General features: G+C 40.7%; 2 protein-coding genes across 5 annotated transcripts; one reads left to right on the top strand and one right to left on the bottom strand.

The window, feature by feature from the left end:
- Positions 1-1,045: 1,045 nt before the first annotated feature.
- On the bottom strand, positions 1,046-4,260 carry LOC119741621 (protein SPATA45 homolog). Its single transcript, XM_038217448.1, has 2 exons — positions 3,899-4,260; positions 1,046-2,908 (listed from the first exon to the last, which is right to left on the bottom strand). Exons 1-2 carry the CDS (start codon positions 4,155-4,157, stop codon positions 2,886-2,888), a joined length of 282 nt encoding a protein of 93 aa, XP_038073376.1. The 5' UTR covers positions 4,158-4,260; the 3' UTR covers positions 1,046-2,885.
- A 3,570-nt stretch (positions 4,261-7,830) lies between these two features.
- Positions 7,831-19,909, top strand: LOC119740566. Of its 4 annotated transcripts, none has more exons than XM_038215910.1 (3): positions 7,831-7,857; positions 12,339-12,584; positions 18,011-19,909. In XM_038215910.1, exons 2-3 carry the CDS (start codon positions 12,530-12,532, stop codon positions 18,694-18,696), a joined length of 741 nt encoding a protein of 246 aa, XP_038071838.1. In that variant the 5' UTR covers positions 7,831-7,857; positions 12,339-12,529; the 3' UTR covers positions 18,697-19,909. The 4 variants fall into 4 exon arrangements, with proteins under 4 accessions (XP_038071838.1, XP_038071839.1, XP_038071840.1 ...); XM_038215911.1 differs by lacking the exon at positions 7,831-7,857 and adding an exon at positions 12,103-12,220; XM_038215912.1 differs by lacking the exons at positions 7,831-7,857; positions 12,339-12,584 and adding an exon at positions 12,116-12,307.
- Positions 19,910-26,454: the final 6,545 nt, after the last annotated feature.

The following is a 26,454-nucleotide window of genomic DNA, read 5'->3' as shown; positions in this document are numbered from 1 at the left end:
CTCAATAAAAGGCATCTTCCGTTGGTGAAGCAGCGTATCCAGCTTTTTTTTGGGGGGGGGGGGGGCACATCCGTGCTGAACTTGATGTCGACATGTATTTTTCACCGGACACTTGGCCTCCGTAAATCAAATGGAGGGAGGGGGGGGGGGCTGGGCTGGTACCAAGTTTACAAAACTTGGAGCGCTGTTCGAAACCGGCCATTTTATTCTGGTTCTGTATCTGGTGGAATATACTGCATGCATAATCTCATCAGTAGGGATGTAATATGCAGACGCCATGGTGACCGAGCAGATATTTACATGAAGTTGTAGCTAGCGTTTTCAGATTATCAATTCTCAATTCGTCTTAATTTTTAGTTAATTATCACACTTTAATTATCAATGTTCCTTTTGAACTTTTTAATGATTAATTCTCCTGAATGCATTACACATTGTTTTACTCATTACTCAGAGTGTTACCCCGGTTTCGCCGCCCCTCGGCCCGAACTAGGGACAACTAAAGACGTACTAAATAATTTATTTCACGACACTGTCGATGATCGCAATTTTTTTCTAGACATTGAAGTTCTACAACATCGTTTTTTTCGCGGCGTGGTAATTTTGTCAACTTCAATGCTCATTTAAATAAATTCAGGCAGACGGAAACAAGTGAACTTGACTCAGTTTTGGCGGGTTGAAAATTCGACTCGCTCCAAAGCGACGGTTCTACGGTTCCATGGACTTATCCAAAATCGCATAATTGTCCACAAATTCTCAGAGGCTGAGAGTTTGTGGGCTTTGTTTGAAAAGATATGGTAGAGAAACAGCATGTGATTGTAAAATATCAAAACGCAACCAAATTAATTGATTATTTTTTTTTCAATAAAAAAGAGTGGGCAAGATTGTTATCAATAGATGATATACATGTAGTTTAGAATCATAAGTTGCAGAATTTGGACGCACCAACACTTCCACCAGAGTTGCTATTAAGCCAATCTTTAAATATCCACACATGTTTTAATGTTTTCCCTGTTTTTCTCTGGAATAAGACGAAAGCACCACACAATTTTGAAACGTCATTAAGCATACTTTATTTTATTTTTTACAAATCAAAAGTAATTTATATTTAAAATCGTGATTACCAAGGTTATGATTACACACGTGTTATATCAAAAATGTAGATTTTAAACCAAAATACATAGTATTTTACAAGTTTAATTTGAAGGTGAACATCTCCAGTTTGTCTATACTTGTACATGTATGATGTTGTGCCACTTTTACAAAGTGCTGAGCAAGAAGAACTTGCAACGGTTAGCAGAAAATAAAACATTATGGAGTGTATTGCATGGTGCTCAGATGATTTTCTGCTTAATAGTAGAGGTACCAGTTTTGAGCAATGAATTTCGCTTAGTACTAGTGAAACGCCGCTATAACGAACACGATGGGGTCCACAGAAAGTTTTCGCTACATTGGTTATTCGTTATAGTAATTGTGCATTATATTAATAGAATTCACTAATTCGGGAGCCCGTGGGGTCGTTCGTTATAATCAAATGTTCGTTATAGTGGTGTTCGTTATAGCGGCGTTTCACTGTAACTTTAGTTGCATGACTCGTGACTCGGACTCGAGTCGACAATTGTGACTCGTGACTCGGACTTGACCTACATGACTCGGACTCGGGAGAGGTGACTCAGACTCAGACTGTTTGGTGACTAAAATACAAGTCTACTTCACAGAAGTTAGCCCATGTCATTAAATGGATGTCCCATCACTCACATGCATTTTATATAACCTTGTACATTGTACATTGTACATGTATTTACCAATGGTAAATGAGTTTTAAAATATACATGCTATTAAAAATAATGTAAAAAAATAGTGCATTCGTGTGACAGAGTGAACATTGCATACAAGCACTTTGTTCAAGCTAAACCAAGATATATATCGATAAGCACATATTATAACAAAAATAAAAGCACATTCATATCCCCATTGCATGTTGCAGTTACAATTCCCATTGCATGTTGACGTTCAAACAAAACAAAAATCTTCATGCAGCATAGGAAGCATTATGATGCACACAATTGCATACGCGTACATTAATTAAGTCCAGCCTGGATTAAACTGCCAAACCATATTATTTCTGCAAAAAAGAAAACAAAGGATGACTGACCAATGTCACAGAAAGCTTCAAACTTATTCCTGCACACAGAAAATAAAACTTATTTGCACACACAGTGTTTTGGCCAATGAGAGTAAAAAAAAAATTTCTGATTGCAGTAAACCATACAAGCCTGGCATGGTTCAGCCAATGAATAAAAATTGCATAGTGGCTAATCAGTACCAAGTCAGTAACATACATATCACAAAAGCATTTTTGTAAAACAAAATCAGCGCAAATGATTCAAATCTTGCATTAAACTCAAGCTAATGGAATAATTAATACGTGTATTTAGAAATGTTATACATTCTGTGTTCTTAATAAGCCCCGGGAGAAAGTTATACAGTTGCAATATATTTTTTAAAAATAAACACAAAGGAAAACTGACTTTGAACAAAATATTTTAAGTTATATCAACTTCATAGAAATTGTGGGCAATACCACTGATGGAACCCCCCCCCCCCCCCCCCCCCGAAAAAAGATTACTTAACTCTGCAAATTAGCTCATATGACATTTGTTAAATATGAATTAATATTGATATCCCTGCTTGAAAATAAAACAGTGTGGTGATAGTTAGGCCTTTGTTCCACTCCGGTAAAGTAGCTCATCATAAAGAGTCAGTCAGTGTAGATTCAGTGTAGCTTCAACTATTCCAAGAAAGCCAAGCAGGATCCACAGAAGACACCGTGAAGTCTGCTCGTTCATTGAGGTGTTGCACTCAGCCCAGTGTAGTCAGCTAGGTAGTTAAATTGCTAGATGACTGTAATCTGCAATAGAAACAAAAAGTGACAAGTTTCAATAGATGGGTGGACCAAACGCAAACAAAACATAAAATTGATTGCAGCTCAACACTGTTACTAGCTTGGTCAGATTTTTGTCTGAGCCAACTTCTTCCTCTAGTCTAATGCATGGTTTAGTTACCACAGTTAATGCCACACTATTGACAGCAAGTAATGTAGTATTTGTATCTACACATTTCTGCCTAATAATCTGACACAATATAGATGAAATAAAGTAAAGTAAAGTAATGACCAAATAGACCCATTTACGATTATCAGTGCCACCTTGGCCAGGGGGCAAAATTGACGAGCAGTGTAGCATTAGCAGTGGCGTAACGATAGCAGTTGAAATTCTCGTTACGGCTGCAGTAACAATAGGCGCTGCCTAGACAAAATGTAGTGGCTACTGTTACGGCAGACGTAACGCGATTTTTTACTGCTATCGTTATTGCAAATCTCTATCACCTTTATAACTACCTATCGGAAAATCTACCTATCCAACCAGAATGCTTTGGTGGCTCGATTGGTAACAATTACACTACTTGCCAGGGATTCGGGTTCGAAACCGTTGCTGCGCTGCTCCATTTTTAAAAAACATAATTTTTTTTTTATTACTGGTTCTTTATTTAAGTAGATTTCATTGTTCGTAATCCATGGCTTTAAAGGATTTTTTTAAAGGGAAATGCGGTTCCGAGAACCATTCATGTTAAAAGTAAGTCTGTTTCCACAACAGCAGGTCCAACAGCCAAGCCAAAGATCCTGACAATGAATACTCTTAATTTGTCAGGAAACCAGATGGTTGATATAGATTCGCAATGGTGTTTTTGCAATGCTGTAAATTGTGTTAGCATGGTTAGGGCGGTTTCCGTAACAATATAGCCACAGCACTGCCTAGAAAAAAAAAATTTCATAACTAATTTCTTTTTAACACTTCAGTCTTCAACAACTGGCACATTCTCCTGAACCAGTAGAACTCACATGATTTGTTGGGGAAATGTCTCCGCTCTTTATGCGTTTTGTCGTTCACCTCGAAAGTACACCGTGAATCGCTATCGGGCTGTGATTGGCCCTCGCTAAACACCGAGCTCTTGAACGCGTTCTTGTCGTGTTTCCGCTCGGCCCGGCACCAGTCCTGGCGGCTGTTCATCTCCACCGTGCACCACGACTCTCGCTGCATGTTGATCTCGTGCATGTTCGGCTCACCGCTGCCACCATTTTGGGCCGAATTCTTTGACATTTTCGGTGATTTTTGTTTTGTTCTGTCCGCTGTTTTAATGCAGTATCGTGTGATGTGATATCGAGTCGATCATTAAATACTTGTTTATTTGTCTATTGAGGGCGCTCTTTATTTACCCTTAGCAACTGGTTCCGCAGCGGGTAGCAACCAATGGTTAAACTTGTTACCAGTCCTCCTGCAAAAAAAATACGGTTCTCATTAATTTGTCATAATTAAAAGGCAATGGACACCACTAGCGAACATTCAAAATGAAACTGTTAATATATCATGAAATACTCTACCGTATTTTAAGTAAATAATAGGATCAAGCAAGCATCCTGTGAAATCATTGCGCCTAGTAATTATAATGAGTGCAGTCGTTGTATTAGAAAGCGGAATTACCGTCATCCATTTCCTCGCAATGGTTAAAACCTTATAACTTAAGGACCAAACCATTGCACTTTCAACGAAAACCTATGCTTTTGCATCGAGAAACATGAAGATGCACTTTTAATAGTACTGAAGTATGATATCTAGGCGTCGGACCTGAATATTGGACAGGTTAACTTTTTCCAAGAGATTGCTTCTGAGTGTTGTTCCTTGAACTCAGATTTTCGGCAAATTAAAACCCTTTTTTGCTCGCAAAATGGTGTCCAATTTACTGGCTTTAAGTCAGAGCATTACTTTTGTGGATGAACATAAAACTGTTGGACAACTATACGCGAATCTGCTTATCTGCAATCTGCATTGTTTTTCATTCAGTCCAAACGAAGACTGGCAGCATCTTTATTTTAAAAGCTCCATGGTGTAAATTATTCTTAACTCTGGTGCAGTCCAAAGTTTCAAAATTTTGGGAAAGAATGTTGCATAGATCCTGATGCCACATTTTTCATCATATATTATTTCATTGAAGGCCAATTATTGCAAAAAAAATGAAAAGACATGAATCGGGGACTGAGGAACATTTCCAACTTTGCTAGAAAATACTTTGAACATGCACTCGACTCTCCATAGGTCTAGACTAGACATATAGTGTGGATACTGCATTCTTTCCAAATTTTGTTATTCGGAACCGTATACTTTTCTCAGTTGTGCATATTTCATCGAGTTGGACTTTCACATGCACTGCCCCTTACTTTGTTTTCCTTTTCAACTTTGTGGCGCCATGGAGTGATCCCTATTTCATAGTTTTGACGACAGAAATTTCAACTCCTCCAAACCAAAGCATATAGTCTGAGTATCACCCGTTATCCACGAAGCAAAACTCCTGTATGACGTCTGATATGGCTAGACCATAAAGCTATGCAAGCCGTGCGCCAGCCAATTGGAGTCGACTTTACTTGAAATCGTGACGTCATTTCATTCCTAATCAGGACTAAATGGTTTGATTGGTCAATTCGAATGCAACAACAGCCGGGCGCATTATCGCGTAACATGATACAGAGCGCGTGACGCGCAGGCAGTTTTGTTTAATCCATTGTCTATGACGCGCAATGGGTGAATGACCGAAGACCCGATATAGAAAGCGCCCGCTGATTGGTAAAAATCTAGGAGGTCAAAAGGCGGGGTCTTGCCAACCTCGTCCCCAGGGTGTCGAGCAGTACGCGCCCACCACTACCTGCTCTCTCACCCTGGTATTGGATCATTTGCATGTGCAAGATTTTTGCACACGTATGCAAATGAGAACAGTCTGGTGCCTGGATATGCGTTACACATTAGCGTTTGTTTTTGTATGCGGTGTCTGGGGTAAAAAACAGAGTCAATTCGTAGCAGCGCGAGCACGGCGTGAGTTACGAAAACACGATTTTTGAAATCAAACGGTTACGATCTTATCGAGACAACATGCAGTATCATATTTCATATTAATATGAGCAAATTGGAAAGGAAATTAGTATTTTCGAGAAGGCGTGGACGAATGATCGCGAAAACACGTACTGCACGTTGTGAATATATAGCACCAAGTACACGATACAAATCCATTACTAGCCAATTGCGGTATCCAATCAGGATACAGAAAGAAAGTTTCCTATCCAGGGTTTACTATTGGAAACGCGGTTGGAAATAAAGTAAGCACTGGGACGAGGTTGGGGTCTTGCCTAATTAATCAGCGTATTTATCCTCACATATAACCTCGTCCCCAGGGTGTCGAGCAGTACGCGCCCACCACTACCTGCTCTCTCTCACCCTGGTATTGGATCATTTGCATGTGCTAGATTTTTGAACACGTATGCAAATGAGGAATAGTCTGGTGCCTGCCCGCGCGTTACATTTGCGTTTGTTTTTTGTATGCGGTGTCTGGGGTAAAAACAGAATAATTGTCGCAGCGCGATCGAGCATGGCGTGAGTTACGAAAAGACGATTTTATTTTAATTAAACTGTTACGATCTTTACGAGACAACATGCAGTATCGTATGTCATATTAATATTAACAAAATGGAAAGGAAATGAATATTTTTGAAAAGGCGTGGACGAATCGCGAAAATACGTACTGTTCGTTGTGAATAAAAACACCAAGTACACGATATAAATCCATTTCTAATCAATTGCAGTATCGAATCAGGATACAGGAAGAAAGTTTCCTATCCAGGGCTGTCTATTGGAAACGACGTTGGAAATAAAGTAAGCACTGGGGACGAGGCTGGCTCAATTACATAGATAGACTATAACCAAAGCATGGCATGGGCCTAAATCCTGGACGGACTTTTTGACGAGCCCATTGCGAGATAAGATATGTTCCAAGAAATTCCAAGCATACCTCATTTGAATTTGCGAACGTAAGCGGTAGTGCCCGAAATTTCTAGGGTCCGATGGAAAAAGTTCCCAATTGGACTGGATTAGATTTTTCTTGTTGATTTGATTTACTCGAGGGTGTGTTCGTATAATGAAAAAAATCAGGACTTAATTCATCCACCATTCGTTCAACACATGGTTCAAACAAGTAAGGCAATGCCCTTACCCTTTTGCCCACTGCATTACGCAAATCTCCTTTCAGCAAATACGGGGTTAACTTTAATTTGCATTTAGGCACTTTTTTAGGGGGACCTCCTTTCCTCGCCGGAGGCACTCAATGGAGTGTAATCAATTAAAAAAACAATCATTTTTGGCTCGGTAATTTTGAGCGGGATGGCGCAATTAGGAGGAAGAGGTCGTCTTTCCCACTTAACGCCACTGCCCCTCGAGCTTACGCCACTGCTCCCACGTCTTACGCCACTGCACGCCACCTTGCATCCGAGTACGGTCTGTCAATCAATAATCCACTAATCAGATTCCAAGTCCACGTGTTCGATCGGATCAATCACATAATTAAATCATATTCCACATGAATCACGCATTACAACATAGCCTGTGGGGCAGTTGAGTGTTGAGACCTTTGGTGATGGACCCGAGTATTTACACGTTCCACTCGTAACCCCTAGTTCACGTTACCATGGAGACAGCGTCAACCTCTGGGGTGAACAGCTCCGATTTCACCGGATGCTGTCAAACAACGCAACTCTTCCGCACTAGGGGAATGCTGAGATTTTTTGTCGCCTTCGATGATTCAAGGTTCTTGGTTAAACCCGGGTCATGAGACTCGTCTCCCACAGAGCGAGAAGAAAACATTCGAATATAAGAACATTCAACTGTTTGGGTCTAGTTATTAGCTCTCCTCGGACGTTCACATACTTGCAGATTCGTATGCTTCAAGACAGCTCAAGCTACAGGCATACAAAAAGGACAGGTAAGTGTGATTGGTCTTACTTTTATGATGCATTTTTTTTATTTAGAATGCGTTTGTTTTTTTCCTCTAACGAAGCATGGTAAATCGGTGATTTGATATATGCCTTAACATTTCTTCCTTTTCTGACATAACAACGAGAGGACCACAAAGTGACAGGTTATGAAGGGGCGAAAATCTCGGAAGTAGGGGAGGGGTAGGGCTACTAATGAAAACGGATGCATTGGAGTTGAGTCATGGAAACAAAATTGGAGATGGACATAAAACTGATTCAAATTAATGACGTTAACCAGAATGAAGGAGACCACTGCACAACAGACAGACGAACAAACAGTCAACCCGACAAACACGGTGGGTCGGATTGACACAAAAAAATGACGAATTTATGTCTGCGGCAACTGATAATGTTGCGCATGTTTAGTATCTTTCTTTCGACGTGTAAATATCCAGTACGGAGTACATGAGCAGCAGGTGTTCTTGTGAAGACTGTAACGAATTGACCATACGTCCGATATACATGTCAGGGGCGGACTGTGATTGCTTATTTACTTTCTTTATTTGTCACTGGGGGCGCTGGGGGGGGGGGGGGGAGGGGGGGAGGGGGGCTGGAACATTTCATGGGGGGGGGGCGTCATGTAGATCAATGATAATTTTTTTAGAAACTCAAAATTTCAGTGGGGGGGCGACTGGGGGGGGGGGGGGGGGGGGTGACAAGGTTTCATTGGGGGGTTGTCGCCCCCACGCCCCCCCCCCCCCCCCCCCCCCGTGGCTACGCCACTGTGGGTTGGGGGTTGAGCGTTGTACACCTTTCTAGGGGGCGCTGTTGATGCATGAGGGAATACACGTTGGGGGAAATGCTTTCAAAATTTAGGTAAATATTCAAATTCAAAATAAAACGGGGAATTCGTCCCCTGGCAAAAAAATACTATAGGGATGGGAAGTGGGAACACTGTTTCTCAACCAACCATTGGTTAAGTTTTCATTGAATGAAGCTGTTATATCCCCGTGCAAGAGTCCATCGCAGGCTAAGCATGGAGCTTCAAAAAGGATGCTCTCTCCGGTTGTCTTGGTCCAGGACTATAGATTTCTATTCCCCTATTGTGTCGCCATGTCCTTTGACAAAAGTGGCTAGCTTTCCTCGGCGGTGGAGGTCTCTATCAACAAGATGAATCAAATCCAGTCTTGGCAATATTGCTTGGTAGCCGCTATACCCAAGAAATTCCGAGCATACCTCACGCGCATAATATTAACTCCACTCTGGAAATATTGACTGGTTTTCCTAGTTATTGAAAATTGACTAGGAATTTAGTTAAACATGCAAAGTTGCCTACTATGATTAGAAAAAAGTAGTTGGGTTCAACTCAAATTTCAGTTATTTGCATAACTATTTTTCCAAAAAAATCTAGTCAGATTGACTGATTTTCAGTTGCACCCAGCTGACCCTGAATGGCTAGTCAAAGTAAACTGGTTTCTAGTCAATTCTGACTAATGCTTTTTTTAGAGTGTTGAATACAGCGCACGTGAGGTATGCCAACTGTCGCCGTTTGCGAGTTAGCCACGCCCCTTAGACAACCCTGTGTAATAATGTACGTTAAATTTTGTTTGTCTCAGATTTGGCGAGTTTTGCGTTCATGTATCTTGTCATTGGACAACATTTCACAAGCTGCGTTGACGCAATTCTACCGCGATAGGTCAGTTGCCTGGGTAGCGCTGCCAATATTGCCAAGACTGGCCCAGGGATTTGATTCGTTTTGTCTCGGACCGGCTGTATAATATTCAAATCCAGTCCTGGATCAAGATTATGAGAGAGGCAAGTGGGGTGACATGACTTGCCCTAGGACATTACACATGCATGCCTGCATCTGCTGTATTTGAACTCCCAACCCTACAGTGTCACAAGCCCTAATAACCGTACAAAACGATATAATTTATGTTCAAGATTGGTGTTTCTGGGAATTATCTTTCTGAACCATTGATTGTTGCCTGTCAGCGGACACATTTGACAATGATAAATCACCAACATCATCAAATCACAATACGTGAGTCGCAAAAAGGTGCGAAGCCAACGACCCATTAATTCACATTTTGAATTCTGACGCACCGTGTTTCAGTGGGTTAAGTGCACGTTCAACCTTTGGAGTCTGAAAGCTACTCTTGTATTGTCAGCTATCACAAACAACAAGGGATATGCTTCAGTATCTACTTGACCCTTGGCAAACATCGGTGCCGTATTGGATGCCTATTTTGCGCTATTGTTACGTGGATATGTATCGATGTATGGGCTTAACTGCCCTTCTCGTTCGGTCTTTCCACTTCACATGTAGCGTGTTATACAGAATAAACAAAAATGTGTTTTCAGATACAAGCGAGCTTGAAAATGATTTACTGATCAGATCACGGTGTTTTTATTTCTTCCTTCATTTTTGAAAATTAAAATTGTATTACAGTTGAGAGAAATTCAAAGCAAACGTTTTATTTTCACTTTGGGATCGCTTTATAGCTGTTCACAGGCAGAGGGCTTCGCCGTAATCGAATTTACGTCGGGTGAGTGAATTCCATTCGGGATCCGTGCAAACGGTTTGCTATTTTAATTTAGAGACATGATTCTGACGCAAATAAATGCCCTCTTTTATAGGTGTTAGCGGGAGCGCGTCAGCCGATGAATATACCTCTATTTATTTGCACACTAGTTTTCACCGGTTGCGGTGAGTTCCACACTCCAGACTCGAGAATCATTGGAACTATAGACGAGGCATTTTGAGAAGCGCTCGCCTCACCTAAGTGGCCAATTCACTTCCGGCCGAACACATTATATAGCGGCAGGAACATGCAGTTCCTCCTTTTATGTGTTTCACGTGTCATATACAGGATGGTGCAAAAAGACTGAAATTGAACCATTTTTTTCTTAACAATGAAGTGAAATATAGCTCTTCAACCATAGGCCTAAGTGCTGAAAAAATCTTTACAAAAATCGCAAGAAAAGTGTCATTGCATGTGTTAATTATACAAGTCACCAATTCATGTTGTTCACTCGTACGTCTAAGGTATTTTTGTCTTCAAATCAAGCTCCGGAGCTCAGTCAAGTGGATGGAATAAAGCCGTCCGTGGACAAACAGGTTTGGCACCTGAAATATCTCAGAGAAAAAGAAAATATCAGCAACAAAATATGCATTTACAATAGTTTTATCGTCACTTATGTTTATATAAAGATCAATGTTGTACCATTCAATTGAATTTTTGAAGTATGCTTAATCCAAAGTGTGTTTCCTTCTTTTTGCACCACCCTGTACATATATAGCAGCTTGATCTTCGCAGTATATTTTTGACTGGCGAAACGCGAAACATTCAACATTCAAACTTAAATAAAAACAAAATGCGAAGGCTACAGGAAGTGTGATCTTTCGAATTTCTCCTTCCCTGAAATGAGGGGAAAAAGAAAATAAACATCTTTTGAAACTCGCCGATGCAAACTAATCATTATGTCATGTTTAACTTATACAGTCGTGAGTGGCTCGTGTTTTCAAATCATTGTCTTGCATGGGTTACCTACATGATATTTGAGGGCACGAGGAAGATTAAAAAGTACAACATGCCTCAGAATATTAAATGTAATTTAATGAATTCTATGTTATCAAGTGGTATGGTGATGGGTAAATTTTACAAACATGGGATGCATATATCTTGCCAAATAGAAATAAAACTTGAGTAAAACCCACTAAGTTTCAAGAAATCTTCGCCAAGTTTCGGTAATTGTCTTTAAGTTTTGAGTGTGCAGAATGAAATTGCGTGTCTTCGTTAAATTGAGCTAGCAAGCTGTTACTAGGAAGTTTTTCCTCACAGCCACATACAATATCATGCATGCACACTCTCACTAAGGATATAAGGTCCGTTTTTACTCTATTTTGCAGTCATTATTGGAACAACCTGTCCAGCATATCGTATTCACGTAAACAAATTAATAATTCAAGCAGCACACTGCTTATTTGTGTACGTATATGATCATGGGGGAAGAAATGGTATGATTGACAGCCATGCATTTCCGACCGTGACATGAACCAAAACACCTCCGTAGCCTACACAACACCCGGACGATATAACAGTACGACAAAAGATTTGTGTATTATTATCGCCCAAACATTCCAAACGTCACCACGGGTTACCATATAAATAAGCTTCTTTTTTGTTATTCCTCCCCGGGTTTATTGATAGAGCAGGCCATCAAAGTGAAATAAACGGTCATATTGTGCCGTGTTTTGTTAGAAATTCTATCAAACACGTCAAGCGTGCTGTACTGTATACATTATGGAGCCGTTGGGTGCCCCAACGTGACTTGACACACACGAACGTCTATTGCAAGCAGCAAATGGTGCGTGGACAACAGTGCTGATTGGATTAAGGATTATAACTCGCTGAAAAGTGCTTCCTTTTTGATCATATCCCCCGATTTAGACAGGTAAATCGTATTAATTTTCTACCCTTTGTAGTGTGAAGTGCCAGGATCAGGATTGTGTGTCTATGGCGTCAGCAGTTTGCTCCAATCACCCAAGTCTGTTGGCAACTTTTGATCAAGCCAGTACATTGTACATGTACAGTGGTCGTAGCATAGCATGCATAGCCCAAAACGGTGTTGGACTGATGCCACACTAATATGGGAAATTAAGTGACTGACGTTACCATGGAAACGTCGGATGGCGGCACCAATGCCATCAACGCAACTTCGAAACCAAGAGGTGAGAAAGTGTACATGTATATATGTTTTATTTATACGTAGCCCAATCCAGAATTCTACAGTCAAACATAACTTGTCTTGTTCTCATGCACATGCATTCTGTTGGATTTGTTACTGCATGTTCATCTTGATTTTAATGGAGTAATTTCTGGTTGTGTTTATTGTAATTACCTGAATAAAAGGAAATATTCCCATAAAATTATCTGGCCATCACTTGTCACCCTGTGCACAAACCCTTTGAGACTGGTCTGAAAATTTGTAAGTGTTTTCTCAGTATAAATACTTCAATATTTTCTCTCCTAATTTTGACTTTTCAGGACATATTATCACTTTCTGATAGCTGTTAGGTCACTGAATGGAAAAATAGTGATAGCCAGATATGGGATCAGGATTCTTTCCAATAGAACTTACAAGGGAAAAACGCCTACCTAGTAGTAGCGCTGCTCAGACTCTGCGCAAAAAGCTCTGGTGTGGAAGTTTCTATATCTATAGGTGTATAAATGCATCTCAAATACTGGACTTGAGATGCATTTGTAAGCCACACAGCGATGCATGCTTAAATGTCCTGAAAAGTTGTGTACCCTAACAGTTTTTCCACTTAACATTCACTTTAGAAACTACATAAATGTGCATGGTTACAAAATATAGGGGAAAGCCTCGCTATGCCTCTAAACGTCGTCTAGTTATCCTGTAAAAAATCATGCAGTCATTTCGGATAAACTTGGCTCCAACTTTCTCCTCAACCTTACGGGATACGTGTAGAGGTATAGAATGCTTTATTTTTCCAGCTTTTTAACCAGGTATAAGTTAATTCCATAGTGATTATCAAGTAGGAAAACTGTCAATATTTCAAATACAGGAAACTTTTGTTCAAGAAATTTAGCACGCATTACTGAGTGGCTCACTTTAGACACAGCGTATGGGGCTAGTGTAACAAATAATTGGCCAAATTGGTTTTCCACGAGTTTTGAAATCCACGATCGATCAGATGTTTAAGCAATATGTGACCTGCCATAGCATAATGAGGAATAACCACCACCTTTGACTTTTCACATTGTGTACATCATGTGATAGGGCAAGTCATTGGCTTTCAATTACCAAATTTATTTCTGTAGCATAATTTACTCCAAAGATATGGCGCAGGAACTTCAACAGTGTCCTGCAAAGTTTCACTAACCTAACCTCGTTTCGAGAAAAACGGCTTTGAAAAAATAGAGACACGCATTGCGCCGCCAACGGCATTGAAAAACGTTCTCCGTTTTTTCCCATTTTTGTGGGTTTTTTTTCCAAACAAAAATGCATAGTGTGAATCTTGGATACTTTGGCTACTCAAAAATACAAACAATCAATATCGATTTTTACATGATTTTTCTAGCATATCCGACTTCAGGCGTCGATTACTCAAAACAAGGTTTTGGGGGACATTCCTCATTTTGCCTCAGTAGGTCACATATAGACAAGCAGATCGCTTGATTTTACCACTGGTTACATCTTGTGTACATGTACAGTCATTTTACGTCTTCATGTTGCTTGATGTCATGTAGTTTGCGTTGCTCGATCGGATTTGAATCCCGAAAAAAAATTGGAATGCATCGGGGGAAGAGATGTTACAGAAAGGATCCGATGAGAGTCATTTTAAGAACTTGTTTTTCTCCACTTTTTTTCGGCGGGAGATGAAATTTGGACCTTACATGTTATGTTTATAAACGACTTTGAAGTTTTTAGATTCTAAACACTTCAAAATCATTTAGTTCCAAATTTTTGGCAAAATGTTTGCAATGAATTCACTGCAATTTACAAGTTTTTTTTTTTATTGTGTAACATTTAGGAGACATTATATTTTCGAAGGAGGGATCTTGCACCTCTTCCTTTAAAACTGCACCCGGAAGCGACGACATAGGGACAGTTTTAACATGTTTATACTTCGCCATAAACTTTAGTTCTACAAAAAAACTGTGTAATACACTTTGTGCGCTGCACTGTGGGACAGCCGGTGAATAAAATCGATTGCGCTGCCTCCGGTGTGCCTTGAGGTTGTTGGTTATGATGTATTTATCACCAATTGAAAGGGATCTCTCCGTGGAGTCCCTGATTGCTTGTTGCAGCTTCACAATGGTGCTTCGTTAACTCGGATGAGGGTGTTTGGGTCGTGTTGTTACAACACAAAATGTGTCCTGCGGCGCTGGCTGCTTTAATTAGGTTTCAGTGACAGGTCAGATCTGTCTACATCAGTGTGTCCTGTTATTGCTCTGTACACTATTGTTATCTTGAGACCTCCTGTACCATCAGGGTCAAAATTTCAGACTTCATGGGGACGCTGGGTTTTCTAGGCGCCATATATTCGTTCTTTTCAGCAATAAGATTAATTTAGAACAAAACATATTTACAAGTTAAGCTAATTGAGGAGTTGAGCGTCTTTTAACATTTGTTTGGCTAAATTAAGTTGTGGGAAGCCATGCGGGTAGAATAGATTGGTAGCACTAAAATTCCCGAATGAAAGATGAAACGTCCCCTTGAGATTTCGCCTGGTGGCGTAACTCCCCGTAAGCAATGGTCTAATTTGTGATAGCAGTTGGCGCTCGGAATGGATACTCGTTTCTGGAGGATACTCATGTGAAGTTCAAGTTGAAGGGCGAAAGTGTATGTTGCTCTTCCACTTATTTGCTGCTTATACTTATTTCAATACAGAGAGCAGTTTAGTAAGATGGGACCACACGGGATGCAACGTTGTATGCATTTCCTCAGTGGGCATTTTAGGCCAAAACAAAATAGTTATGCTTTCTGACAGCCCAGAAAAATGAGAAAAAAAGACACCCAAAAACCATCAATTTCCTACCTACCTACCCTATTCTTGAATGCCGTGTAATGGGAACAGAACTATTTTTTGTTTGGCCTTATGCCAATTTACTTTGTAGTAACTTTCTAAGTTTGCCTATAATTATTATGCCAGTCAAATTCATCAGGTCATGCGCTCGTGCTATATGGCACGTGTTTACTGTAGGCCACGCCCACGAGGTCGCCTTCATTGAAGCAACTTTATTGTGCACGCTGTACAAAGCAATGGCGGATTATCCGAACAGTAGCTAGCACAATGTGCATCGCCATTGAAGGGGGCCGTCGTGATAGAAGCGATAGGCCCCCGGATTGGGCAATAGTGAGCGCTAAAAGATTAAGCTACTGCGGCTGCATTTGAACCACCGAAACAACCAGTACTACGATCACAAATCACTCTAGTCAAACATAAGCTTAGGCCTCACCGTCTAATCCATGCCCCCAAGGCGCATGATGGAGGACAAGTCAATAAGATTAACTTAACGGTAGAGCTTAGCATCATTGCATGTGCTGTACACGTCACCGTTACCAACGCCTACAGTCCTAGAGCGGACAGAGAGGAGGGTCTAAGCTCTCAATGAATGGGATTTACTGGGAAATAATCCTTTTTAATAGGCCGAACAGAGGTTTACATCTCAAGGATGTTCTTAGTATAGAGGGAGATTAGCTCCGCTGAGTTAAAATGGTCATAGTGATGAAAGAATGCACTGGAATAGAAATTCGTTGTGAGTGAATACCCTGTCGGACGGATCCGCGGTGAAACGCAAAGGTACGGTCGCTTCCAAGCCGAACAGAGACCTTTTCTCTTAAAAGCTACATCAGACTCGAGGAGCGCGAGAATACTTGAACGTACCAGAGTGTCTATCTATCCGCACAGATGCCGTCTATATTTGACTCTCCAGAGTTAAAGTCTGGAGGAGAGACTGATGTATGATTGCACGAGTCTTGATTCGCTATTATGAGCGGGAATAATGGTGCCTGTTTCGGTTGAAAGTAACCGTATGGAAGTCCGGATGAAAGGAGCAAAGGCTTGGAACTCGGCAAATCAGGCGCATATAGGTAAACGAATATGCGTATAAGTGATGATGTGCGTAGGCAGCACAATTTCTGTGTGACATCAAAACATTTATTCTCTCCACTGGTAATACTTCTGAATGGTGTCTTGTGTTAATAGTTGGACAAGTCTTGCGTTTCAATCTAAATTGATGTTATTTGGTTTTCAATATATGGGGAAAAGTCCATCACAAGAAAATTCCACTCATGAAATAAGACCTGAAGTAGGGCCTAAGGAAATACTCGGGACCTCATCTCATCCTTGCCTAGCCCCATAAATGTGGCCAATTTACTGGACTACCTCCGTAAACATAAGCCACACATCCACATGTACAAAAACGTGTCGCACTTTGCCAAATTTTGATTTTCTCATTCAGGCTTAGTTTGTATTTTTTTTTGCTTTAGAAGCATACTCACCCTCTTTATAGGCTAATCAGAAAGTGCTGCTTTTTTCAGATGTCTAATTTTCGTGAAATTTCATGTTGAAATTTTGATACGCAAACGTGTGCAAATGAATCTGGAAATTTCACGAAAAATTGACATCTGAAAAAGGCAGCACTTTCTGATTAGCCTATAAAGAGGGTGAGTATGCTTCTAAAGCAAAAAAAAAAACTACAAACTAAGCCTAAATGTGAAAATCAAAATTTGGCAAAGTGCGACACGTTTTTGTACATGTGGATGTGTGGCCTATGTTTATGGAGGTAGTCCAGTAAATAGGCCACATTTTATGGGGCTAATCTTTGCCATGGCGTGTGCAAACTGTTTGCACATTGTATGGATAGCTAGCACTACGCTTAAAGAGCCGGATGTTTGGCCATCTTACCGACGGGGAGAGGTGAGGGATCCGTTCCCTTCTGAATTCTGATCTATAATTTTGTGGAATCTAGTATGCTAGTTGAAACGTGCATGTTTAGTTTACAGTTTTACTTCCATCAGACACGGCATTTTGGTAATAATAGTCGCGACCCGTCCGTGCAAGAGTGCGTCTTCCTATAGACCAATATTAGGGCAGGCTATATCAAAAGCATCATTACTCTAGCTTTTGTTCAGATAATCCGCCATGGGGCTGTTGATTTGTACAATAGCGTGCACAGTGGTTCCTCCATTGAAGGGGGCCTCGCTTGCGTGAACAGTGATCATGTGCCCGGATTAGATTCGTCTGTACACGGCCAATGAAAACTGTTTATTTTGTTATTTGTATCCCGGGTCCAAATATGACTGTAGCACGAATGCTACGTCCGATTTTTTTTTTGAAATATGTGTCAAAACATCAACACCCCATACCACCAAGCCACGCCCCTGGATACCTTGAATCGTTAACACGGTTTTTTTTTTAATCAATGTTGAGTTCGGATGACACAACGGGATGGCATAGGCCTTTGGTGAGAATCTCGTTGCCTAAACGTAACTTATGGCCGTGCGCAGGGCGGCATAGGCGCCCATGTGTCCTTCAATCTGTCGCTCTACGGTGGAACATCTGGTAAAAGAGTGTTCGGAGTCAATAAGGAATGCTAAATGATGTCCTCTCTTTTTTCATTACAGGGACCTATCTTGATCCCCTCAAGGCTTGCGCCCTCAGCGGCGAAAGCGGTGTCAACATTGGCAAGTCGGAGTCAGCCACGTACACCAAGTACATGAACATAGTCCGTCAGACAAGACGCACTGCCTCGCGCGTCTCCGTGCTGAACGACGTGGAACGCAGCCGCCTGAGCAGCGTCATGCGGCGCATTGATGGGGAGAGGGCGTACAGTACGGCCGTCATGGACCGCCAAAAGAGACAGTTCAAGAAGTCGTTGGAGAGCTTGGACAGACATCGCAGCGGCTTGCTACGGCAGATTGATGAGGTCATCACCACGCCTTCGCACTTGCGGGCTAAACAGAGCATGCTCATGACTCGTCGCCACGGTGCCAGAGCAAGCAAAGACGGTACTGCAGCGAAGACCGACCAAATAAGCGATCAAGCGGCTGACTCGGCCCCCGAAATCTTGCCAAAAAACGAAGGGGTCGACCGTTCGGAGTTCACCGGGTCCAGCACGGAGTTGCCTGCCGTAAAATCGCGCGGTGAAAAGCCTCGGGTCGCGGAGCGCAATGGGGATAATGGTGACTCAAAAGGGGAGAACGTACCCGTGTTTTATACGGGACTTGGGCCTGAGAAACTTCATCAGCAAGTTTGCATGGTCCATAGCAAGAAAACCGCAAAAAGGGCTAAGACAGTGACTGACGTATAAATGATCAGTTAATTTTGAGATTTTTTTAAAAATTAATTGCATACAATTTGGATGGAATGTACAGATTGAATTGCTTATATGAACATTTTTTTAAATGCCTCAATGTTTTGAAATATAATAGTCGCGCTTAGAAATATAAGCAGCTCGCGCCGAATATTTTTATACGCTTATTTTTAAAACCCTTAGCTTTCTGTGTATTTTTTTTAAAAATAGTTGTGGGTGGTCTTCAGGAATTTCATGCTGAATGACGCATATCACGGGACTTCATAATTACTACACTCTGGTATTAAAGATTGTATGTCCCTGATCAGCCAAACAAATCATTTGTAAATTGGTCCTATAATGTTGAATTGTATAGACGTAAAAATACTCTAAACTCTTTTGGTCTTCATGGAAGTGTCATATATCAACACAGATTGAATTACGAACGGAACACTTCTAATGCAAATTTTGAAACTATAGTTTACTCTGTTACTCATCATGGGCCAATTTTGTTCCCTATGATTTATCATTATAGAGAGTTAAAACTTCTGTAAAGCCTAAAATGAGCAATCAAATTTGGGTGCCGCACTGTAAGAAAAAGCGCCACACACCGACTTTGAGACCATTTACATTCATCATTACCTGATATTTCGCGTAACTTTTGTTAAGGCCGAAATAGGAAAGAGGTTTAAGTTATTTACGGTTTTAAGTTGTGCCCCAGTCATTTCCCTTTGTTATGTATGTTATGTCCAATGATAATGTGTCGTTCTATTATATCACGCATATTCATCACACAATAGGCTCTTCCTTTCTCAAACATTTTGCCTTTGACAAAGGCCGTGATCGAAACATTACGCCCTCAACTTTTTAAATCTCAACGGACTTAATTTTCAAAAGGCATTTTATCGCAAAAGGTCTTAATTTTCCTGCTGAGATTTTCTTTTGTCTATTAAGTGGGGCTCTGCCGACAAAGAGCCATATACCCATTCCTACCATTTCCCAACATTGCTTTAATTTAATAATTTCATCTCGCAGTATTACTGAGTCACCAAGTTAAAAAAATATTGTGTTTTCGATCGCGGTCTTTTGATCTTTGTTGTATAAAAGGCTTTGTGTCAATATTCACTTCAAATTACGATTGAACACAACGAGAATGAGTATAAGTCTTGTGTGTTTTACTGAAGCAACGTTTATATTCCTGCGTATTATATTCTGCTGTAGATTCACTGCACACGGAAATCATGTTTGTGTCCATAAGTATTGTTATCAATAGACCTTATGCGTAGCGGCCATCTTAGAGGGCATCTCTTGTTATTTTATTTCAGCAACAATGAATGCTATACAAGGTTCACCCATGCATATCCAAGCAAAACAAAGGTTTTGCCTTCTTAAATGGCTGCAACGCATAAGCATAAGGTCTATCTGCTCTTTCCATTCTTTGCACATAATATCAATTGCAAAGACAGCAAGGCTACACACGCAATTCTAAGAGTCCATTGTTTTTGTTTCCAGGTAGCAAAACCTAATCTGTTAAGAAAAGTCGCATCCAAATGACTTGGCTACGGCTGGAAATAACACACGAGTCTATATGGGAAGTGGCTGCAGCCGCTTCCGTCCGTGTGTAATTTCTAGCCGTATAGCCGAGTATTTTGGACACGGCCCTAAGATTCCATTAAAGGAGCCATATAAACTTGCCCATATAGCCTCATTTTCAACTGAGGCACGCTTGGGATCACACCAACGGAATCGAGGCTTCAAATTGCAAAATTTCGCGTCCTTAGTTGTGAAAAAGTGCAAAACTGTGACGGAATTGTATGCAATTGGCACCTGCCTGTCTTTAGCTTGGGGGGGGGGGGGGGGCCTAGTTGTTAGGGTTTGTGACTCATGATCAGAGGGTCTATACATTTGTAGCACGATATATGGACAGAGGAACCCCCCCCCCCCACCTCTTTGTGTTGGTCATTGTGTTACCAGAATCTCAGGAATTCTTTTGAAATATCTGGGGGATGTGTTCGGTAACAAAATAGTTTAGGTTGTGTAAAAGGGTATAGGGAGATCGGGGGGGGGGGGATATCCCTCTGTCCCATATTGTGCTGGGTATATCTCCCCCAGGAGTGTAAATGGGTACCGGCATTAGCTGGGGAGTAACCTACGATGGACTAGCACCCCATCCAGGGGGAGTAGAAATATTCCCAGTCGTTTCATGCTACTGAAACCGGGGATAAACGCCGGCCTGATGGGCCACATTGGCTCGTGACAGACTTTACTCAAGTTGACTTTTTGCTCTCTTTCAGCTCAACAGTGCAAATGATCCATGGCTATGCTCCTTCGGATCTGAATGGCGAGTGCTACAGGGGTTTTGCTACAAACTGAAACCAATGGACCTTATGCGTTAGGGCGGAGCCTGGGGGCAATGGCTTTGTATCGCGTGGGTGGGCGATGAGTAAACCTTTTGTGCATTAATTGTACTGGGTTAAAGAGGTTGTGGAATGCTGAAAGTCGTTTTGTTTTTTTATATTTTTTTTTTATTGTAGAGTAGACCCATATACATGTATATCATCATGACATAGTCCCATTCTTTTGTAATGTGCGTTTATAATTACGTTTATAAAACTGAAATTCATCAAGTAATTTGTTGGTCGGCGACCGCATAATTGAAATTTACAGTCGTCTGGTTCTTCGTAAAATGAGAAAAATCGTGACGTAATAAACGGGACTCGTTTATACTACGCTGCATCGGGAGTCCAGTTTACATTACGTCACGATTTACTATGTTTTGTTTGCTGCCCCCAACGACGACTTTTGCACAAATTGCACGTTCGGGTCGAAACAGGACCTGAAAAACAGCTCTCAAAAGTACCTTTTGTACTCATTTCATGACAGACGCAATAGTCGTTTTTATTTCATCACACCTTAGGCTACATTATACCCGAAAAATGACGGAAATGTCTTCGAGCATTCCACAACCTCTGTAAAAATAACGAAGAACACACTCATGAGATGCCTATTCAATAATTCAAGGTCTATTCAATATTTATAACCTTGCGGTATTTTGTACAACAAATAGTGATACAATAAGTCCAACCAATTCATCACGTGTCACGTCCCCGTCCAATCACAGAATCGCAAGATGAGGACTAAGTCGAACCAATCCATCACGTGACACGTTTGCGTCCAATCCAAAATCGCAAGATTAGTTTATCGTGAATCACATTATCTAACGCTAATCACCATTGGCTGAACTTGTTTACAAAACCATAATAATTGGCTGAACTTTTTTTAGATTCGTTTTTTTTGTAATAAATTGTTCTAAAAACTATAAACTTTTTTAGATTCGTTTTTTGTAATAAATTGTTCTAAAAACTATAAAACGTCTTTGTTGCTTAAGTCAAGCGACACTTGTATGTACCACCTTTATTTACAAGTTATACAAATGCAAATAAAGTAAGAAACAATACAAACGGAAAATATTGTGGTCCAGTTATTTTTTATTTCCTCCACATTATTAAGTTTTTAAACATTTACCAAAACAGTTCAAGAAAACTGACAAGAAAGTTTCGAAACCATGTATCATGTAAGGAGGATGATAGATTCTCAAACTTCGTGATTGTCTGCATCCCATTTTGTTTTTCCTAGAAAACAGGGTGAGTAAAAAAAAAAAACCAAATGTTGGGACCATTGTTTTCGTGAGGTTCTGCATGAAGCACTTTCAAAATCCAGGATATGAAAACCCAATTCATAAGCTTTTTTTTTAGTATAAGAATTATTCAAATCACTCAAGTACTTTTCAAGTTACGGAGTTGCTGAAAGAACGCACACCATTCTGTGATACGTGGACAAAACTTTAAAACTTTGGTTGTGTTTAAAACTCCGTAACTTGAAAAGTACATGAGTGATTTGAATGATTCTTGTACTAAAAGAAAGCTTATGAATTGGGCTGTCATATCCTAGATTTAAAAAGTGCTACATGCAGAACTTCACTAAAACAATGGTCCCGACATTTGGGTTTCGTTTTTTGACTCGCCCTGTATTTGCCTTTATAGTTGATACACAATGCACGGTACGTGTGAACCCCTACATTAAAAAACTCACACGTAATTGCCATTACCTGATGTTTTCTTTAAAATCATGTTAAGGTTGTTGTTCCAAGGCATATTACATTGACTTCATCTAAATTTCCATTATGTGCGCTTCAATTAAATTCAATTCAATTCCTTTAATGACAAAGGGCGCACAGAGTTTTTTGTCTTTGTTTAATTCTAACAGCCGTCACGGGAACATGACATGTAATATCGTTTTTGTGATTGCGCGAAAACAACCATGTTGACCTTCAATAATTTTTCGTTGTTTTCCAGTACATGGGTGGTGAGTTTTATATTTTCTCATTTACCACACAGGTTAATGCAGGGCTTCTTGCGTTTGTGTGTGTGTGTTTTTTAATAAATACTGATAAACGAAGAGCTTGGTAATTAATGAAGAATTCGACATCAGTAATCGACCGTGCAATTTTATATACAGGGTGGTGCAAAAAGAAGGAAACCCACTTTTGACAGCAATTTTCACCTATTTGTTGAGCATATTAAAAAAAAAAATCTATCTAAGGCCCCAAAAAAAATATTCGGTCTCTGGTCAGACCAAAGTTCCGGAATTGACGCGGGGACGCGGCTTTTTTTTTCTTCAAGCTTGGATTGTACAGACAAGGTGGGGTACTATTTTGCTTTTTTTTGGTGTCCTCATGTACACTGGTGTCCTCCATAATTTGCCTTGGTGTTCTCGATCATTTGCCTTGGTGCAATTTCCCATTCCTTGGTGATCTTTGGTAAAAAAAAATTGAGGAGGTGCGGCAATAGAGGGCGCTGTTGGAGCTACCGCGGAACATTTTGGGGAAAAAAAAGATTGACGCGCATGATTAAAATCGACGCGCGCGCTGACCAGAGACCGACTTATTATTTTTTTTTTGGCCTAATGTTATTAAAATATTTATCTTTAAACATACATGTAGTGACGAAAAATTATTGAAAATGCATATCTTGTCTCTGAGATATGGAAGTTAAAAAATTTCACGTGCCCTGCAAACCTGTTTGTCTACGGAGGGCTTTATTCCATCCTTCTGACTGAGCTCTGGAACTTGATTTGAAGACAAAAAACACTACGTAGACTTCAACGTGTTTAACAGTGATTTTGGTGAGTTGTATTCAAATATATAGCATAATGATACTATTCTTGTGATTTTTAACAAACAGATTTTTGCACAATGTAAGGTTGAAGAGCTACATTATAAGGAAAGTTCTAGCCAGTTAAGTAGGTAGATTAAAATTCCTGTTACAAGTGGGTTTCCTTCTTTTTGCACCACCCTGTATAACTCGCATGGCATAATTGATGCACACATGGGCCTTATTCACGAGTTGGCCATTTTTGTCGAGTTCCTTGAACGTACAGGTGTATTTCATTAATTGTTAACTGTTGAATGGGATGGCGCCAGACTTTTTATGCAGGCACAATGCAGCCTTATTTTACGGTAATTTAATATGGCTTTAAACACAAGGGAATGTTTTATTACAAATGTTAAATTATTTATTGAAGCAGACTGGAATTTATTATACATAAAGATGCTTTCATTTCTCTTCGCAAGTTCCAAAAATTAAGATTTTACCTAACTTTCAATTCAATATGGCCAACTCGTCAATAAGGCCCATATCCAAAGGTATCTATCTCCAAACATCATTCAACCCGAAAAAAAAAACATGATTTGGGAAATAATAGATCTGGATATAATGCAGACATTAATTTTGTTTAAGTACACTACATAATAACTCCATCACATATGGAAAATGGCAGTGTAAGAAATTAGAGATGTACATGTACTTCAAAGGTGAAACGAGTAACGAGAAATGTAGAAGACATTGTACAGAACAAAATTAGAAGACGACATTGTGAATATATACGCCAGATTTTGTTCAAACGGATGAAACGCGACGGCATCTACAAAAGGAATCGTCTGAGTTTATTGTCACTAATTCTGAGGATTATAGGCCTACGTCAATCCAGGCCAGACGAATACAACTCATCAAGTGACGTTCTAACCACGGTTGTGTCGATATGTCTTGCATGAAAAGAGTGTCCCGAAAAGGACGCATCAGTTAAGCACAGGTGCTATTGTGTGTCGTGATGCAAACAAATATTGACATTTATCGTGAGGAGTATTATGAAAAAGATCGTATCAAAATTAGTGCAGCTTGGTAAATTCCGTTGCGCCCCGGCAATGTTGACTTGGTGAACAGTGTTTCGGGATGATAAGAAAGATCATTTTCTCGGTATTAAAGTGAGCGCTCTTGTCATTCACGGCTTGTCAGTTTGTGATCAGTGACAGCATCACACACTTAACCCTAACTCCCTAGGCATTTTTTGCTAGGATGTAACCTTAGTCCTGGGTTGACCACTGCCGCAATCCTGCGAAATCCCCCAGCAATTGAGGTAGACCATGGAGCTATAGGAACACATGGGTAGACCCAGTGACATGCTGGAACAGTGCGGATGATTTCAAATAAAGGCTTAAATTTATGCAATGTTAAACATAAACGACACAAGGTCCGGCCCAAGATATTGACACAGTGCATCCTGCAAAATCAGCCACAGTTTTTGCCAAATGGCCTCAATCCTGCAATATCCTCGATGTTGCAAAGATGATTTTGGAGGATCTGGGAAGGTAAGCAGATGCAGTAATGTGCATGAAAGGCCTTCGATCATTTCCTTTCACGGATAGATAACTGTATCCGACAGATACATCACGTCAACTGTAAATTTCTCGGAGAACGTGGTTTTCCGCTGGAAGATTGTATAAAACCCAACGAGTCACATGTGTCTGTAGCCATACACAATGAATCACGATTGATGGGGCCATTGTGCTAGAGTAACATTGTTCTTGTTGCAAACAAAATTTCTTACACACAAGACATCAAAGTGGAGGGGAAGTGTTTACTTCGTGCAGAACTGGGTCATTCGATGTTACCTCCATCTGGTGTCCGTTAGTGAGTTCTCAGGCTGGGCATGCAAATTTAAACCCGATAACAATTCATTATCTGGCTTTATATAAAGTTATACTTGTATACACAGATAGTCATTATCCTCTCCGAGCCATCTCCTGTTGTTATTTCCCAGATTCTCGGCTGCTAAAATCGCGACTTTGGGCGTGATCCCTTGCCGCATGGCAGAAACAGGTATACGGCTTAAGTGCTTCTGACTAACGCCCAAAATTGGGAGCTAAGCTCATCAGTGATAACGGTCCAAAGGTCGCAGGTTAATCCAAATCCCATCGTAGGCTCACACTTCGGCTTCGTTTTTCCCCCCAACCTTTGCTATAACGTTTGAACCCCTCTTCCACCGCCACGCCTCACGGTTCGTGGGCTTTTGGCCGGGCTGGCTTTAGCTCGAGCCGAGGCGGTGTAAGCAAACATCGGTACGAGATGCGTGCGACGGGGCGGTTGGGTCGACGGTTGCGTGCGGCGCGTGTTGATGACACGTCTGCTGTCCATATCTCTATGATCCACGGCGTTCGATGAGCACACCACACCCATGGCATATGATACCTATATATGGGTAGTTCAATGTAAAACAAAAAAGCGACATTTAGTGAAAAATGGGCGAATGACTCACTCGCGTAAATGCAATCGTGTACAGTCCAACTGCTGGAACATCAATTTCTTTTGACGCCGACCACGCTTGCAATCTTTTACGCAATCGGTTTCCAATAAGCACTGTTCCTGATGTCGCTCGTGC

Source organism: Patiria miniata, unplaced genomic scaffold, assembly GCF_015706575.1.
Source record: "Patiria miniata isolate m_02_andy unplaced genomic scaffold, ASM1570657v1 HiC_scaffold_5, whole genome shotgun sequence".
NCBI classification, from domain to species: domain Eukaryota; kingdom Metazoa; phylum Echinodermata; class Asteroidea; order Valvatida; family Asterinidae; genus Patiria; species Patiria miniata.
Note: the sequence above shows the minus strand (reverse complement) of the source record. Positions and strands in the feature narration are given on the sequence as shown.

Excerpts from the sequence above, each read along its gene's own strand:
- LOC119740566 (XM_038215909.1), top strand. The coding sequence starts at position 16,387 with ATGGTGCCTGTTTCGGTTGAAAGTAACCGTATGGAAGTCCGGATGAAA. Across the intron at positions 16,475-18,010 it reads GGCAAATCAGGCGCATATAG|GGACCTATCTTGATCCCCTC; the intron begins GTAAACGAATAT and ends TTTTCATTACAG.
- LOC119741621 (XM_038217448.1), bottom strand. The coding sequence starts at position 4,157 with ATGTCAAAGAATTCGGCCCAAAATGGTGGCAGCGGTGAGCCGAACATG. Across the intron at positions 2,909-3,898 it reads ACATTTCCCCAACAAATCAT|ATTACAGTCATCTAGCAATT; the intron begins GTGAGTTCTACT and ends TTTCTATTGCAG.